The sequence below is a fragment of the Patagioenas fasciata genome, chromosome Z (assembly GCF_037038585.1).
Source record: "Patagioenas fasciata isolate bPatFas1 chromosome Z, bPatFas1.hap1, whole genome shotgun sequence".
In the NCBI taxonomy this organism is placed as follows: Eukaryota; Metazoa; Chordata; class Aves; order Columbiformes; family Columbidae; genus Patagioenas; species Patagioenas fasciata.
Genome location: NC_092560.1, coordinates 76,399,415 through 76,417,661, shown reverse-complemented (window position 1 = coordinate 76,417,661; position 18,247 = coordinate 76,399,415). Strand labels below are relative to the sequence as shown.

General features: G+C 44.0%; 1 protein-coding gene across 1 annotated transcript in view; it reads left to right on the top strand.

Annotated features, from left to right (window-relative positions):
* DNAI1 (dynein axonemal intermediate chain 1) overlaps nt 1-18,247 on the top strand; it is a 146,138-nt gene that overhangs the window by 77,839 nt on the left and 50,052 nt on the right. Inside the window, exons 14-16 of the mRNA XM_065861043.2 lie at nt 7,909-7,998; nt 12,692-12,779; nt 14,624-14,703. Coding sequence (XP_065717115.1) covers nt 7,909-7,998; nt 12,692-12,779; nt 14,624-14,703 — 258 coding nt within the window. The remainder of the gene's footprint in view (nt 1-7,908; nt 7,999-12,691; nt 12,780-14,623; nt 14,704-18,247) is intronic.

The window sequence follows — 18,247 nt, the reverse complement described above, 5'->3', positions numbered from 1 at the left end:
GCCAGATGATATGACCTATGGAGTGACTTATCATAGATCAACACTTCAGTGTGAGAGCTCAGCATGATGCTGAGGCAGATGAAAAAACAGGATAGCAGTGAAACAGGGCAAGTATCCTCTACACTGTGTGATGGATGCAGCCAAACTGCATCCATGAGAGCTTGTGCCCTTGCTAAATCACAGCATGTGTTCAGCTCTTCTACCTTGAGAGAGCCCCAGAGCTTTGCTAGTGCTTTGCTTTGGTCCAGGTTTGTGCATGAAGACATTGGGAAAATATGAGTTTGACAATGGGTTTTTGTCTGTGCTTTGCTGCCAGGACAGGCAGTTAGAACAATCTGAGGGCTGATTCCCTCACTGCGTTTGCATGCTTGCTCAAGGAGCAGATGTTTGCCAGTTGGAAGCCTTGAGTAAAGGTCTTCAGCTACTTTGAGTGTAAGGAGATGTGTCTGAATCTCCCTACATAGCCCTGTGTGCCCAAGGTATGGGGAACCCAGGGTGGTTGGGAGAGCCCAGCAGGACTGGGAAGCACTTCTGCTCCCCTGATGCACATCTGGGCTCCTGAAAGAGACCGTGGCCCTGTTCAGCTGTGGAGCCAGGCCTGTTACCTCCCTGAGCTACTGGGCTGGGCAGAATGGCAAGTTCTGAGGGGGGCCCATACAGCTGCATCTAGAGCTTGGCAGTGAATTACAAAGAACCTCTTGAAGCACAGAAACAAAGATATGTGTCTAAAGCTGAGTATTACAGAAAAGCACAAAGACAAATTAATACAGATGAAGTGAAAGTGCCAAATCAGCTATGATTATCCTGGGTTATAGAAGAGAAGGGGAAAATATTTGGGAAGTATGTTAGAAGTCAAAGAAATGAAGAATATAGGCTCATTACTGAAGCAAGCTTTCAACTAATACTGAGTAGTATGGAGAAGGATGAAACATTTGATGTTGTATTGTTAAATCTTACAATAAGTGTCTGAGACTGGCTGCTTAGTATGATTAATGTGACAAGAGGATGAAAGCACAGGTCAGAATAGGGAAAGGGCACGCTAAGGAATATTCCGATGAGACAGGTTCTTGCTCATCGGCAAGATCGGCTTAAACATACGCTGGAGTACTTAAAGAACTAGCCAGAGCAATTTCAGATCATTAGCAAGCATTTTAGAGAGTTGTTAGGCTACATCCATTCTGTGCAAGAGGTTTATGTGCAAGCCCATTTACAGCATGTTAGGGAATAGACAGCCTTAGTTTATTGAATTATTTGGTATACTGCTTCTTACAGAACTTGTTTAGAAACTACTTACATAAAATTCACTTAGCATAAGTAAGTTTGCTTAGCATAACTTCTGCAAGCTGTGAACCTTTGAACTTTCTGTTTTGGTAAGTAAAAAAAGGCCTCAAAGTCTTCAAGCTAGAAGATAAGGGGAGCTGCATCCCTGGAGATAGGCAAAGGAACAGAATAGAGTCTAACAAAAGACAAAACAGAAGAATGTTTTGGCTTGCCAAGAACTTATTTTTCTCCAGCTGCAGATGAAAAAAAAGCAACTGAAGGTCAGGGCTTTGATTGACAGCCTGTCTAATGAAAATAAAGAGATCCAATAAAGAACTGGGGAGACTTAAGACTCTAATTTTGCAAGTGGCCCAGAGTGATGTGCAGGGAGTGGGGACTTCAATTGTGGGGGTATAATTGTCCAAGATTTTTTCCACTGAGGGTCCGTCTTCAGGAGGCACCAGCTTAAGCTGCTCTATGCTGTACCTTGTGAATAAATTATTTATTTAAGAAGAATTTCTGGAATCAGTGCCTGAGTCTCTGCCACAGGAAACCTTGGGAAAAGGAACTTCCCTAACACAGCATCCAATCTTCTCGAGTACCTTGACTCAGAGGCAGGCGTATTGATGAAGAGAAACATCACTCTGCTGTTGCAAATGGACACATTCACACACCTGTGGCATCAACAGACTGGAACAGTGATGCATATAAAGTCTGCTCTCATCAATCCCAAAACACTTTTCTGTGATACTGTAGAGCCAATGTCTGGCAAAAGAGGTTCCTGCAGGTGCTTTCCTCAAAGGGGCTGTTATTGCATGCAGGAGGGACAGGGGCATGGACAGGGTACCACAGCCCAGAGACAGGTGTCTGGACGATTTCCCCAGGCCAGAGGCATCCTCAGCCAGCCACGGGGACTCGCAGAGTGGGAATAATAGTACAGCAGTGTGTCAGGCTGCAGTCTGTCCTGTAGAACAAGCGTGGCCATGGAAAGGGAGAAGGGCCTCAAAGGCCAAAAGAAGTGAAAAAAAAAGATCTGGAGGAAAATAGTAGGATTGAACCCAGGGAATTAGTGACCGGCCAGACTGATCTCGATGACTGGAAAAACACTGGAACAAATGGCAAAACCATTTGTAAATGTCTAGATAATAAGGTGATTCAGAGAAGCCGACATGGATTTGTCCAGAATAAATTGTCAAGCTAGTATAATTTATTTTCTTCCTTTTGTTTCAGAGAAATGGGCCTCATGAAGAAAGGAGAGGCAGTCAAGGTTATCACCTCTATCTGTCTTGACTAGAGCTTTTGATCCAGGCTCACATAGTGGCATTCTTATGCGCAAAGCAGAGAAATATGAATTAAATAAAATCACTGTAAAGAGGCTGCTCAAATGGCTCATGCAGTGTACTCAAAGAGCAGTTATACAGAGTTTGCTGTTCGAATCTGAAGATGCTTCAAGCGAGACCCTCCAGCTGTCAGTCCTGGTCTTTTGATCAATACTTTCATTAACAACTGCAATTACAGAATAGGGAAGCCCCCTTGGGAAGACAAGGCACTTTGCAGGACATGATTATGTTGAAAATGATCTTGATAAATTGGAAGAAAGGCCCAAAATCAATGTGATGAAATTCAATAAAGGCAAGAACAGGTACTATGTTTAGAAAGGGGAAATTAAGTGCACGGATACGAAACGGGATAACTGGTGAGACAGCAGGATGCCAGAAGAGGAGAGTATCATAATTCATTGCCAAGGGTCAGCAATGCAATAGTGTTGCACAAAGATATGTGTAATTCTGATTTATTAGCAGGAATATAAGATAGAGGAGGTTGTAACTCCTGTCTGGTAGTGCCTAGCGGTGGCCCTGTACCATGTGTTCACAGCTGGAGAGAAAGGCTGAAGGGGAAGAAGAGGAATGAAAAAGCTTGGAGAGCAAGACCTGGAAGCATCAGCTGAAGCAGTTGGCTTTGTTTGGCTAGGAGCAGAGAGGAGTGGTGACACAGCAGGCTTTTCATGCTCATTTGAAGACTGTTATAAAATGGGGAATCAGCAATTGTTCTCTGCGTCCACTGGGGAGATGACAAGAAGTAACTGGCTTGACTTGCGGTAAAGGAGATCTCCTGTATAAGGTCAATTAAGCACTGACATATCTACAGGGAGGCTGTTGAGCTCCTGTTGTTGGAGGCGCGTGAGAACGGCCTAGAAGAATTGTCACCAGTGGTAGGAGCATGTCTGATCCTGCCCCTGAGCAGAACAGGTACCCATTTCATGTCACTCCAAACCCTGCATTGCCATGATGGATTTGCTTAGGACTGTACTGATTGCAAGGTTGGTACTGGACGGTATTTCTGCCTGGGTTGTATTGGCAGGCACTTTCCTCAGCAGCACAGGGAACTGTTTGCTTGCTGGAGTGATCTGAGCATGTCTTACTTGTCCGGTTCCTGTAGGGATGACCTGGGGATTTGATAATGCCTTTGTCTTTCCTCTTCACTACCTGTGTCAGTCTTTATTCTTTTTTAGTTTCAGGTATTGAATGAACAGAACCCTCTCATTTCACATAGCAGGGCCATGGTACTCCAGTGCTGTCAAAGGGCTCCTTGGAGGGCAATTATTGGGAAAGGAAGGAATTGCTTGGCAGTCAATGTGCATGTGTTGCATGTGGCACCCCACAGCTGAGCTTTGGCAAGCCAGGGGCCAGTCGGAGAGATTTGTGTGTGCAATAGGAGGTGTCACAAGAAAGGCAGATCCTGCCTGTGGCTGCTTGCAAAGCGCTCGAGTCAGCCTCACGGCCAGGGTGATTTTGACCAATTGTATTTTGTCAGTGTGAGTGACTAACAGCCTTTGTGCCATGAAAACTGATCAAACATTATTTCTTTTGTAGGAATGACATCAGAAACAGGGGAATTTTCAAATTAGATTGGATAAATGGACTAATCTCCTGCTGGACAGGAGCCATTACCAGCTGCCATAGACAAGGATGATAGTATTCCCCTGCTAAGAATAAACGGACTATTGCCCTGCTAGTCTGTTGTACATAACAGTGAATATGCAGGCTTTAATCTTTATTTTTCTATGAAAAAAATAGGGGTTCGATCAATCTCAACTTCTTTATAAATGAACAGGCTTTAAGAAATGAAAATTTAAAAGTCGTAGGCTCTTCTAACAGCAATGACTATAGCACACTATTTTGCACTGCAAAAATAGTCAGGTTAAAGATCACACTGAAAAAATAACAGCGGATCCTTGATTTTATTACAGGTCCAATCATGGTCAGGCACAGCAAATGACTTGCTGCTCTATGTTTACTTGCTCCTTTCTGCTGTTTACTCACACTTTCCTTTCCCATGTGGTTCTTTAGTCTTACTGTATCATAATTGAACTTTTGCTGTAAATTGTCTCATGCCGCCAAAATCCTGTGTTGACTGCCACACGCCTGAGGAAAGAATTAACTTCTTATCCCTACACACACAAGTGCCTGGTTCTCTTGTCAAATGCCCCACTCCACACAGCACAGATGCTGCTAGTGACAGGGGGTTGTGCCACGTTCACAGGCCTCTGGGAGCAGAGAAAAGGCCAGTTCTGAGCAGATGCCCGATTTGATTGCAGTATCACGAAGGCTAATTGCTGTAATAAGGGTTCATGGGATTTAGCAATCAGGAGAAAAAAGATCACAAATGCTATTAAGGGGTCAGAGGTGTTGAAGGAAAATGGAAAATATTAAGTAGCAATTTCTGTTTTCTGAAATTCAAGCTGATGTCACTGAGAGCTGCTGATAGTTATCTGAGGGCAGATCTTGATGCCTTTGAGTGTCTATGTTCAAGCTCTCTACAATATGTACCTAACTCAGGTACTGTTAACTGCTTTCAATGTAGGAGCAAGAGTACCCCAAGTAAATCAACCTACTTGCTTTCTGGGGCTGGTGACTCCACCTGTCTGTGTAACGGATGAAGAAAAGTAGTTGTGACACCTGAGTACCAGTAGTAGAACACTTGAATAGATCTCCATCAAGGAAGATCTCCATTTGGAATGAGTAAACCCTGGGGAAAATCACTCAGGGAATGCTGAAATGAATTGTCTTGGGCAAACAAACTCATGAGCTCATGGAAGCACCTAAGTTGTTGGTCACCTCCAGAGGAGGTTTCTGCAGCGTGTTGTGTTAGTGTAGACATGAGGACTCCAGAGTTGCACCTGCACAGGGTGATTGAGGTGGACTCCAGCTGCTCAGCTTTCATCCATGCATTTTCCACTGGTGTGATGGGCCGTCATTTGGCTCTAGCTTGGATGCAAATTGTCTGCACTGTACTGGGCAAGAGTAGAGCTTGAGCAGAACTCACTAGGACATACACTCTGATAGGGGTCAAGCTGGGACTTTTCAGTCAGAGAGGGTCTGGACCAGCTCTGATCAAAGTGTGTGCATTTTGTAAGCAACCTGGATGATGGCTTTAGACTTCAGGATGGCTCAGACCTACACTGAGTGCAGCACAGATATGTGTCACCTGAATTTCTCTTCCACATGTAGCTCAGGGCATTGCTGGATTCAGGCTGTGGGTTTCAGGTACTTGAAAGCCCCTTTTTGTGCAATGTGGTTCTGTCCCAGTAGAGGATATCTGAGCCACTTGTGCTAACTGCTCCCAGGTTTAAATGGCAAAACCTTTGGACAGGGTTTTCGTAGGAGATACTGTCTTGAGAAGTAGCTTCCCCTATCTCAAGCAAAATCAGTTTGCTTTAGAGGTAGGCTGGGAAGTGTGACTGTTTTTCCCAAGTATTTGGGAAAATAGACTGAAGAGGAACAACATGAGTTAGAGGAAACCTGTGTTTGACATACAAAAAAACCCATCTTATTGTCAGAGAGTTTTAGAGTGGCATTTTAAAAAATTCTGATTTGAAACACGACCCTTTTTCTGTGCCCAGTACGAGATTAGTTTGGCATGTGTTTGTAACCTGTTCCCTTGAACTCTTAGTTTCTCTTTTTGAATTAAAACTCCTCACTACACCAGCCCCTTCATCTGAAGCAGCTGCTGGTGACCATCATTGTCAGCAGCAGCTCATGATCCCAGGGAGATGTTCCAGGAATAGATATGCTCAGCACATTTCGTGCGTGATATCCAGCCTTGGAAATCACTGTTCTCCACATGAGCCATTGAACCTGTCTTTTTATTGTTAGCCATTTTATTCTGGGCCATATTGAATTACACCATTTCTTTAATACCAGATAGCAGAAGTGGTTCCACTTAGAGACTTACACTTTCTCCTGTGCAAGGATTGTCAAAGGTATATGCCACTTGACACTTTTCAGTTCCATCTTGTGGGCATGAAACTGGCATTTTGATGTATTCTTAGAGGGATTCCTTTTACGTTTTGTTTTTCCTTCCTCAGAATAATGTGTTCTAGGTGGGAAACCTGTTCACCAGAAGATTAATTACTGTTCGGTGAGTCTCTTGCTGAATTTTCATGCTGCACAGAACTTCACAGTATAAAAAAATTCACAAAGCAGAATTAACACAGTTTTGTCTCAAGGAAGTATCATCAGAATACCCAATCTGTGTAATTAAAGTATTGAGAATGTTGCTTGTTTTCCAGAATAGGTACCAGACAAATAGCTGGTCACAGATATAGCATTTGGGATGCTCTAGGATAATCATGCCAATTTGTCATGTTTACAGGGTGATGTTTAGGGAAATGTATGTGCTGCACTTCTTGGACAAGAACAGATATACCTTTGAAAACCTCAGCAGAACCTGCTGAAGTGCTTGTCCCCATCCTGAACTGAGAGATGCCCACAGGAGTGTGTGCTGACAGGCCCAGTGACAAGTCATCCTTTTCCCTTCAGTCTGATTGAATTCCCAGATCTGAAAATCGAGCATTCTTAATGCTTTTGGTCTAACTAAAATGTCTCTTCTAAACTGTAAGCCATTTATCTGAGTTCTAATCTCTCCTGCTGAGCTGTCACAGTCAAAAGGCAAATCTCCTTACCAGGCAGACAGATACTCTGGAGGTGTAGGGAGGATTTCAATTTTAATGGAGACGTTTTCATCTCCTTGAAACAGAAGTGCCCCAAGGACCCGTGTCACACGTTGCCTGCAAGGGCTCTTCTGCACCCCACATAAGCACAGAAAACTATTAATAATTTGAGGTTGTCTGTCTGAAGTGTGGCCATATGGCATGGTACTTGGAGTAATTATACAAATGGGAAAGGGCTAGCTTGTGCAGGGTCAGTGATGTACTTAGTGTCTTTGGGACCTTTCTGCAGCACTGCAGGTGTTGTTTGGAGATGTCTTAGAGTTCTCTGGGATGGTGTTGTGCTGTAGTCCAGAGCGCTGTGCAGCTCAGACGCCTCGCAAGGCACATCCTTGGTGGCAATGCTCCTGTCGCTGCTGGAGGACATGGCCATGGGTGAGTGCAGTGTCCGCATGTGTGGGGCTTAGACCCTACTCTGGAGCATCCCTACAGGAAAGTGAATGATGGAAGTGCTGGGGGAACTTCTGAAACTGCCTGTGGAAGTGTGTTCATACATCCTGTGCATCAGCATCAGTCCTCTGGGGTGGAAAACAGCTGCTCTTTAGGACGGATTTCAGAAGACCCTGCTGAGTGCATAGGACTCTGTCCTGCTAACGCTGAGTGCCCTGTGCTGACTGGGACTGTCTTCTTGTTTTAAGGTCAAATGGCAGAAGGATGACATGGACAACAATTTGAACTTCTTCTCCGTCTCCTCGGATGGGCGGATTGTTTCATGGACTTTAGTTAAGGTAAACAGTGAGTGGTAATTTCTTTTCCCAGTCAAATTATAACTAATTGCCTCCAAAATTCATCCTGCATTAATTTTATTTTTATTTATAATGAGCCAGGTTTGAAAGGAAGTGGTAGCAAAACATCACAGGTGGTCACAGCTGGGTCTGTGGCTCCATGTTAAACTTTGAAATAAGCAGAACCAGCCTACTCAGTTAGCTCAGGACCTTCATCCTGACTGCACCTGTAGCACCCCATGGAGATATGAGAGATAATTTTCCTGCTTTGCAGCTGCAGGAATTCAAGACTGGTCCTTACTCTGAAACTTGCCTTGTCCCAGGAGAGTTACCCAAAGCCACAGCAGAATGATCTGCTTTCTTTGCCAGCTTCAAGACTCACTCGCAGAATGGTCCCCTACAAACTGCAATTCAAAATGGGAGAGGGAAGGTGCAGATTTCTCCTTCTGTGGCCAAAGTAGCACAGAGTAAGCTCACATTTTCAGTAGGATGGCAACATGCAATCAGACAGGCAGAGGGTTTCCCCCTGCCATGACATGGCCAGCTCACACACAACTCGTTTGCATGCCTGGCCTTTGATCGCTTTTTCTACTGGAGTATGTGCATTGACAGAAACTTCACAATAAGTGTCTCTAAATGACCCTTAGATTTATTCCTCTGAATCTCAATATGTGTATTTTCTGTTGGCTGTTTGATTTTACATTTTGAAGATTTCAAAATCTTTTACTTAAAAAATAATTTAATTGCCTTAAATATGAGTTTGAAATAGCTGTCCTGTTATTCCCCAGCAAGCAAATAAATTTCTTGACATCGTAGGGTGCTCATGTTTTCAGCCTGTTATACCAAGTTACTCAAGGCTTTTCCATTCTGAAAATTTTAGGTCTTGCTGCTGTGGACAGGGATTCATGTCTAACATCATATGTAAATCTTAATCTCATATTCTCTTCAGGAATGGGAGCTTCTTCTCATAAACATAGTAGGCACATGCAGATGGCATTGATTATTAAGTTCCATGTTCTAAATTCCTCCAGGTTGCAGCTTTAGATCCTTCTCCTAAAAGACCTCTCAGAGCTCCCCAGACAGGGACAGGCTAACATTGTCACAGCACTCAGCTCCTGTTTTATCCACTGTAGAGAAATGCCCGAAAGATTTATGTCAAAGTGGGTAATACACACCTACAGCTACACACATCCAGTTAAGGTGACCTGACAGGCTACACCTATTAACTAAGCCCCAGTAACTGGGTGTGCTCAGCCAGCTCCGATCAGGAGGCAAGAAACACTAGGTTAAGCCTCTTATTTCCAATAAATGCCACAATTGACACAACCTAAGAATCTGCAGATGGACTCTGATGGCAACTCACCTGATAGAGGGTCTTTTGCAACATTTCTGTGATTCATCTTGTGCTTAACTGTATTCTTGGGGACGTGGTTTAGTGACGTGTTAGGTTAACAGTCGTACTCGATGATCTTGAGGGTCTCTTCCAACCAAATTATTCTATGCTTCTATGATTCTAAAGCTGGGTTTTGTCTATCCCATGAGAATGTAGGTTTACCTACTTAAACATTCTTGGTGTGATTTCTAAGACCCACATCTGCTTAGCACAATGTCATTTTTATTTATTCCTTGCACTTCTATAAACTTGGCCACAATCATGTGAAAAGCACTGTTTTAAGATTTCTTTGAGGCGAAGTTACCTCTGAAATTTCCAGAACCGTTATGTAGTCAACGGGCAGGGTGGAAAAAGTTTTAGGTGCTCTCTAATTTATTTTTTCAGACAGAGATTTGACGGGGAAAGCAAGACACAGAATGAAAAAAGGCATTTTGTTACGATTTGTGGTTTTGTACCCAGCAAGGAGAAATTGACAATCTGCTAGAATTCCACTTTTACAAAAGAGCTGTCTCTGGGTTTTATTTAGAATAAAATTGAAGAGACTCCAGAGGTCTTCTGTTCTTCAAATCCATAGTGCAAATAGGGAATAAATGAAAAAGAGCTTTGTTAATCTTTTTGACAGGACTATCCAGAAGTAAAGCTTCCTCAAACACTGATAGCTGTTTGACACTTCCAAAGCTGAGAGCAAAAAGTGAATAAATTCATTCTTACTTCCAGCTGGATATTTGACAAGTCACATTCAAAATTTGGATAGAAGAGCTGTCAAATGTCAGCTAGGGACAATTCATCTGTCCTGGTCATAGCGGTTGTCTCTGTTAGCAATGGACACAATCTCTTTGGACAGACTTCATGAGACAGCAGGTGAGCTGTGTGTGCTTAGGCTGTCATTTTGGCTTGGTTTTGGGTCATCATGAAGGTGTAAAACGGTGAGGGAGGATGCAGGACCTCTGCAGCTGGATGAGTCTACTCTTCCACCTTGGGTTCACATGTTGCCTATCAAAAGGGGTGCTCTCAGAGCCACATCAAGGAATCAGGTGGGATACAAGCCTGGCACTGCTTCTCAGGCTGATCCTCAGCAATCACAGGTTTGATTAGTAACTGTAGCTCACCCTTCCTATGTGACCTAGAGCTAAATTGCTGAACAGCTCTGGCCCTCCTTCGTCACTTGGGGCTAATAACAACCAACGGGAAACAGGCAGCTGCAAGGCCTAATTCACTAATGCTTATGAAGTGTTTAACAATTGTTAGGCAGAAGGAACATATTATTGCTCAGTATTCCTGGAAGGCCAAGCTGTCAACAATCTGTTTACCCAGAGGAATATGCGAGTGATTCTGGTGACAAACAGCCCCCAGGAACTGATGCATTTTCCAGACCATGAAGCAGGGTACAAAATCAAAGTGGCACAGCTGGTAAGCCTGCACCAGTAAGACCCTTTGTGAAGGCAAGAGGCTACAGGAATTGTCCCCAGGGGCCTCAACCAGGTGGAGGTGCCAAGAGATGTCTTCAGAGAAAGGCTGCAGAAAGGTGTGTGCTTAGAGAAGAGGTCTCATGCAGTTTGCCTTTCTGCCAGAACAGAGAGTAAGTGTGAACATCTCTGGTCTTGCATCTGACCTCTGTTAGACACACTGGGCATATTAACATAATCAGCTGTGGGCAGCTCTGAATCTGCTCTTCAGAACAGACTCATGTGGCCACCAGCCATGCCTTGGACATGGCAGATGCTCTCTGGAAAGCAGACAAACCTGGAAGCTTGAGCAGAGGCAAGCGGCTGCTCAGCATGTCCTGCCTGCACTCTCAGCAGCCCACCAGCACTCTCATTTGGAGGAGCAGCAAGTGGCATGTGGAATATGCTCCGTTCCTGGATGCACTGGACACTCTTCTTTCCAATTCTTGCACACATGCAGCAGCCTATATGGCCTCTTCATTAGGATTTTACCCACTGAATCTGACTTGATGTAACCCACATGCTGCAAGAAGAGTCACTAAAAGAAGGTAGGACTCTGCAGGCTGCAGGAGTCTGCCTTGCTTCTTACTGCTCTCTCAGAGAACAGTTACTCCCATCAATAGGCCAGGGCATGTGGGTGTGTGACAATGCAAGTTAGTGAGAAAGAAGTCTGTTATTTTATGGGTTTTGACCTTCATTGAACCTTCTGTAAATTTGTCCTGCCCCAAATACAATAAATATCTTACAGAATTCAGTCCTCTCTGAATTGAAGTGCTGAACAGATGCTCACAAGGACTTCTCCCACATACCCTAACATGCAGTTCCTGGGACTGACTTTGCCAGTCAAAATCTCTTTTTCCACCTGAGTCCTGCCCTGGGCTTAGAGAAGCTCCAACTAAAGCTCGATTCACTGAGCTAGGATGTTATGTTTTGTTCTCATGGTGCTCCAGTGGGAAATCTGCAGATTCATGAAAACATCCAGTCCTCAGCCCACATTGCTCACTAATTTAATCTTTAGTTCTTTGTTCTTTTTATCAGCCCCAGGGTATTCTTATATTCACAGCCAACTCCATTCTGCTGTCGTATTTTAATTCCCAAAGCTAGTCTAAGAATGGATCTTCACCCTTTCTTCTTCTCCTCATACTCACCCACATTGCATCTATTTTCTTCTGTCTTCTTTCTCTCACCTCAACTGTAAGCTCTTTGGGACACAGCCTTTTGGCCCTGTGTTCATACAGCACCTCACACATCTGTGTTGTGGCCTGCAATGAGAGAGCTCTTTAGAGCTTTGTTGATAACAGCAACACTGGGCACTTTCCCTTTGGGATAGCTGCGTGCTAGTTGTTGTTGTTACTTGAACCTCAGAGCCCATAAGGTGCTGAGTATTGGGAACTGAGGCTGCTCTGGGGATAACAGGAAGATAGTCTAACAAGAAGCAAAGACTGGAGGGGTGGTAGGTTACTGTCCCTTAGCGTGGGTTTTAGTTAGCTCCATGATAATACGCAATTCCCATTTTAAACCACACAGAGTGATTTCGCTGAACACAATAATTTAAGCTGACAGTGTCTGCTTCCACTCAAAAATGTTGACCCCAAAATCCAGAGCTTTCCAGGTCAGTTGCATGTCCCTGAGTGCTGTACCAGTGGCTCTCAGTGCCAGTGCACCAAAGCATTGGTTTCCTGGAGGTTTTATGTAAAACAGCATATTAGCATGTTGCCAACTGCAAGCATGAAACATTAAGAAACTTTTGGACAGCTTTTTAAAATTCCTCCATAAAATTTGGCATTTCAAAGTACTGAATGTCTCTGTATTGTTGCTGTAAAGCCTGTTATTCATATGGAATCTCCTCTGCCTGCAGAATGAGCTGGTTCATACAGATATCATCAAGCTGTCAGTGGAGGGAACGACGATGCAGGGGTCAGAGGAGCTGCAGCTGCAAACGCTTGGTAGGAGCCCAAGTCCTTGCCATGCTGATTAATTACTGACATAAAGCCTCTAATCAGTCATTCTGGGGAATTAAATTGGTGGTGGGGTGTTGAGATGGAAAGGAGCTAAAGAAAGGTTACATGTCCTTGCTTTCATCATGTAGTAGGGCAAAATCTGTCTGGAACAAGGGCCACTAATTATGTCAAGGTTTGCTGGTTACGTCTTGTGTTTACTTGCAGACAAAGGTGAACATTAATTAAAAAAATATCTGGTTTACTGGGATATCCCAACACGGACCAGGCACAGGCATTACCTGTCTTTGTCAAAACTAAGTCAGTTTTGTTCTTTCTGCCAGACACTGACCTGGACTGTCCAAATCAAGATTAAAAACAACCTTTGCCCTCTCCTGGGTGCAGTTCATCCAGCCAGTGGTGGGATGTGCCTCATCCCTATAAAAACACAACATCTATTCTGGGCTACTGTGTTAGGCTCCCTTTGTACAAGGTGGAAAGAGTGCGGTCATTTTAGGCCAAATCCCCTCAGCCTGACCGTCCTGTTTTTGAGACAGGATGGGATGAGTCAGCTCTGGAGGTCCTGGACTACACACAGAGCCTTGAGGAATCCCCTAATCATCCTACTGCACCTGCTTTTGGCTGTGAAGCTTTGGCATGGGTTTGGAGAAGGCACTTGCTCTGCATTTAAGGATTGTTGTGTTTCTAGGCTAATAACTGCTGAACAATTTGTTGGTGAGGTTTGCATTGCCACTGAGGTTGCAAGAGACCAGCTAACGCAGTATACTGCAGAACTCCCAGAGGCTTTGGGATTATTTGTTAGTGTTACTGGGAAATGGATTTTCAAAGACTTGTCTTGAATATTTAATAATCTATTTAAATGTTAAAAATGCAGACAGTATTGCAGGGTTGAAACGACCTTAACAATTCCTTTGAGGGCTACATTTTGTTAACGTTTAAGACATAATGTTTAAGACAGCAGCCTTTGCAGAAATTTCTCTGTAACTATGTGCTTCTGAGACTTGTCTGGTTGTTCCTGTTTCTCCTCTGATGATTGCTGTGGGTGTTCCTGCTGGTCAACAGCTCCAGGTTGCTCTGACACTCAGCAGACATCCCTTCTTCTGCTCGGGGACACTGCTGAACTTCTCTTTTGCCACCATGTGAATTGGCTTTCTTGGATGATGTTGCATCTGCCTCAGGAGCAGAAGCCAAGAAATGTCAGAGGGTTGCATCTCCTTGTGGTTGACACCCATTTTAAACACAGGTCACAATATTGCACAGTTCAGGGCTTTTGAAGTCAAGAGGACCCTCTGTGCCTGGCAGAAGATTTTTTTTTTGCCCCAAATCACATCCTTTTCTATTGGCTTCACTGAAGTGAGCCTGCTAAATGGCTTCTGAGCTAAAGATGGAACTGGGACAGGGAATTATGATGTGGTGTTTCCTCTCTGGGCCCTTTTATGTGTGAGAAACTGTATTTTTGTGAGTACTAAATAAACAGAAAATGTCTGTTCTTCCCCAATAGGAGATAGGCCTGGTCCTCACAACTGACATTTGCACCAGGCATTTTAAATTCTTACTGAAGTGAATCCTGTGCCAATCTGTTCTTCCAGTTCCATTCTAGTACTTCTAATTCCCTTTTCCCCACCTCTGTGTTGGCTTTTCAAATTGCAGGTCTTGGGGACAGGCACAGATTGGAAAGTGTTTGCAGAGGGGTTGGCTCTGATTTTGGAGGGAGCTTCTGGCTAATAAATCACTTTTGAAAATGCTGGCATTGTGTATGTACCATAGGCAGGGAGCGTGTGCTGGCCAGATGAACCTATTTTCTGTCTGATAGACCTTTCTTCTGCTAACAGGCTGCGGGACATCGTTTGATTTTCACAAAAAGATAGACTATTTGTTTCTCGTTGGTACTGAAGACGGAAAGATCTATAAGGTAAGAATGGTTTCTTTGTCCGTTGTTTTATATTCCCTGACCTGTGCTTGTCTTTCAGGTTCATCATCTTAACTGTTTGCTCAGACAGCAACAAAGCACAACTTCAGAGCCCGGTCCTGCCCTTGGATCCCTGTGGTGAGCCTGAGACCAGCACAGAGACACAGAGGGTTGTGGGGAGCTCTCTGCACAGACCCAATTAAGACCTTATTTTGCAGAAACATTTTTCATGCAAACTGCGTCCCAGAATGCTTTGCGGATTGCAGCTGTGCAAGTGAGGCACTAACTTTGATCAGAGCAGATGTTAAAAGGCATTGATCCTCTGTCCTCATGGGTATGGGGAAATGGCAGGAAAAATCTCATCTCTTTTCGTTTTCAGACCTGTTATCCTGTAAGCAGTGAGGCTAATGAAGTCTTGTTTCCTATGGATAGGTGTCCCGCAGCCCTTCCCTTCCACAATTAGATCCTAGATCCTTTCCACAGTCCCACTTTCTCCTTGCCCTCCTATCTCCAGTTCCTCACTAACTACCCTAATTCTTCCTCCCTCTGATCACCCTCAAACTGTCCCCCAGCTCAGTGATCCCACCGCCGTGCTATAACACTCGATTCCTTCAGACGGTGCTGACCATCTCCCCTCCAGTGCCCTCCTGCAGCCCGACATTGTGGTCAGCCAGCTCTGGCCCTGTGGGGAGGGCAGCAGCCAAATTTTGCTTGCCCTTCCTGGGGTGGGGGCACTGCCCAGATGTTTGCACTGTACAACCATCCCTTTTATATAATGTGTAAGACTGTAATATTGCCAAGTCTTGCATGCAGTCAGATTTGGCTGAAATTGCTAGTGAGGTCAAAAGTTGTTTGGGAGGAGAGACAAGCAGACAGCAGGACATAGATGTTGTGTTTTCCTAACAAATAAAGCTAAAAATAGGAAGTTTTTAGCTCTGCTGTATTTAGCCTTGAAAATAAAGCCAGTAGCTGCTTACTCACGTAACTTTTGTTTGCACAGCATTCGTCTGAGCTGGCTCTGGGGCTTTGTTAATATTGGAGCCACAACTCTTCAGTGTAGGCTGAGGACCATCAGCAGCAGGCAGAGATGTAGATCAGATTTATCCAGCCATCCCTAGAGGATGCTGTAAGCTCCTTCCCCATGTCCTGCACAAAACAGAGAAGAAGAACCCAAAGGAAAACATATTCTGAAATTAATATCAATCATTTAGGCAAGACAGGCTCAACAAATATGCATCCCTTCCAGAGGCATGATGCTTATTGAAATCTCTCCTTCTGCCAGGCAGTATTTAGGGGGGTAATACTGAGAAGCTCTCACTCGTATAGGACAAGACGTGCAGAAGGGAGCTGAGAAACCTGGGTGGGCTGGGCTGATGGGTGATGGATGGTGAGGTAGGTGCAATGGCTTTTTGTTGATGTTTTCGGGATCCAAAGCATCTCTTCGGTCATGGACATATGTTCTTAACTGGCTGGTCACTCGAGGGAGTTGGTACCCTGGGTATTGTAGTCCAAATTGTTTGGGTACTGTTGTGTCTAGTCCTGATCAAAAGGCAGGAAGGAAACAACTTTTAACTTCCTCTGTACTTGGGTGAGTGATGGGTGCCAGTGAGTACGACAGTGGATGTCAGAGTTAGGTGGGGAGTATCAAATACCCTTCAGGAGAAATGTTAGATCTGGTGTCCTGGCTGCGTACACAGCAAAGGAAATCCTTCACACAGGAGGACTGAACAGGAACAGAATTTGGCACCACTTGCATGGACAAAGCTGTAGGTGTTCCTGCCTGGGATGATCTTCAGTGAAACTAGAACTAGCGTTGGGTTTTAACATAAGAATTGATCCCAGGCACCAAGACACACAGACATTTTAACCACTTCTTGGGTGGACAGAGAGAGATACTGTTATGTGGGATCTTCTCTTTCACTGATGCTAAGGCTGATTTCAGGGTTACTGATAAGCAACAAAACAGTCTTGCATTGGTGAGACTTAGTGAAAAGTGACACCTTTCGCACATTGTGCAACACTGCCCTGTAAAACTCAGGTGTTCCCATGGGCGGGAAGAGCCAATCTTCCATCACACTGTATGGTCTAACACAGGGAAGAGAAATCTTGTGTCTATCAGGAACAGGCCTCCATAGTACCCACAAAAAGAGCGGGAAGAGTACTTGCGCCCTTAGCATCCCCCAAGAGCTTGCTACAAGCAGTTTCAAAGGTTGTGGGATCACCGGCTGCTTTAGACATTTCCCTACCACACACCTTCATCACAGTCTTTGTTGAAACACTGCATATTTGAACCCATCACTGGAGCTACCTGTGGACTGCCTGCTCTGCTTGGGTGCTGGTGACAGTGATGACCCTGCAGCCATTTGGGCAGATCTCAGGTCCTGTGGGTGCGCTGAGCAGCAGTCGAGCTGCTCGGATCTCTGTGCTGCACTTGTCCTTGCCACTGCGCATTGAGAGGGACAGACAGTTTACATGCTGTAGGAATCGGGGATCAAACATGGGCTGCTCTCCACATGGACTGAATTTTAGATTATTTATTATATAAATTAAAAATCTAATTTCATATAGGTGGGATTTTTGTTTTGTTTGTTTTTTGGTTTTTTGTTTTTTTTTTTCTTTCCAGAGACCAGACATGCCCACAAATAGCATGATAATATGTTAATTCTTTAGCTGCAGAACAATTAAGGTGATTTTTTTTTAATGGCTTAGTTAAGAGTATTTCTGAAGCCAAGAAATCATTATCATAATTACGCACAGACCTATCTGATGCCCTTTTCCTTAGAGGACAAACTGTTTCTGCATTAATATGATTCTGTAATGCAACACTACCTCTTTACATATTTTATTTGATGTTTAGGAATTGTTCAGCATTGCTATCAAAAAGTAAGGTCTCTGAGATATTGTTCAGCATTGGTATCAAAAAGTATGGTCTCTGAGATTCATGTTGAAACATTATTGTGGCTTCAACTCTTTGGTCAGTATTACTTCTTAATACACAGGGCTTCACTAGAGAAATTGTGTTGAGATTTGAACATACTCACGTAAGATAAGGGAGGTTTTTTTCAGTTTTATTAGGTTGGTGCAAAAGTAATAAGGTTTTGGACCGTGAATTCTAAATTGTTATACCTAGGCTCAAACATGTCTTTATAGGAAACATTACAATCAACACATTTTTGCCCAAGAGAAATAAGTTTTTTTTATTCTTGTAGCATAAAAATCCACGTTTTGGGATTTGATGAACTCTCGGGAAGCATTTTGTGCATCTTCCTGGTTGTAGAAGTGCTTTACCTGCAAAAAGTTGTTGAGATCCTTGAAGAAGTGGTACTCAGTTGGCAAGAGGTCAGGTGAATATGGCAGGTGAGGCAAAACTTCGTAGCCCAATTTGTTCCACTTTTGAACCCCTGGTTGTGCGATGTGTGTTCAGGTGCTGTTGTGGAGAAGAATTGGGCCCTTTCTGTTGACCGATGCGGGCTGCAGGTGCTGCAGTTTTTGGCACATCTCATTGATTTGCTGACCATCCTTCTCAGATGGGATGGTTTCACCAGGA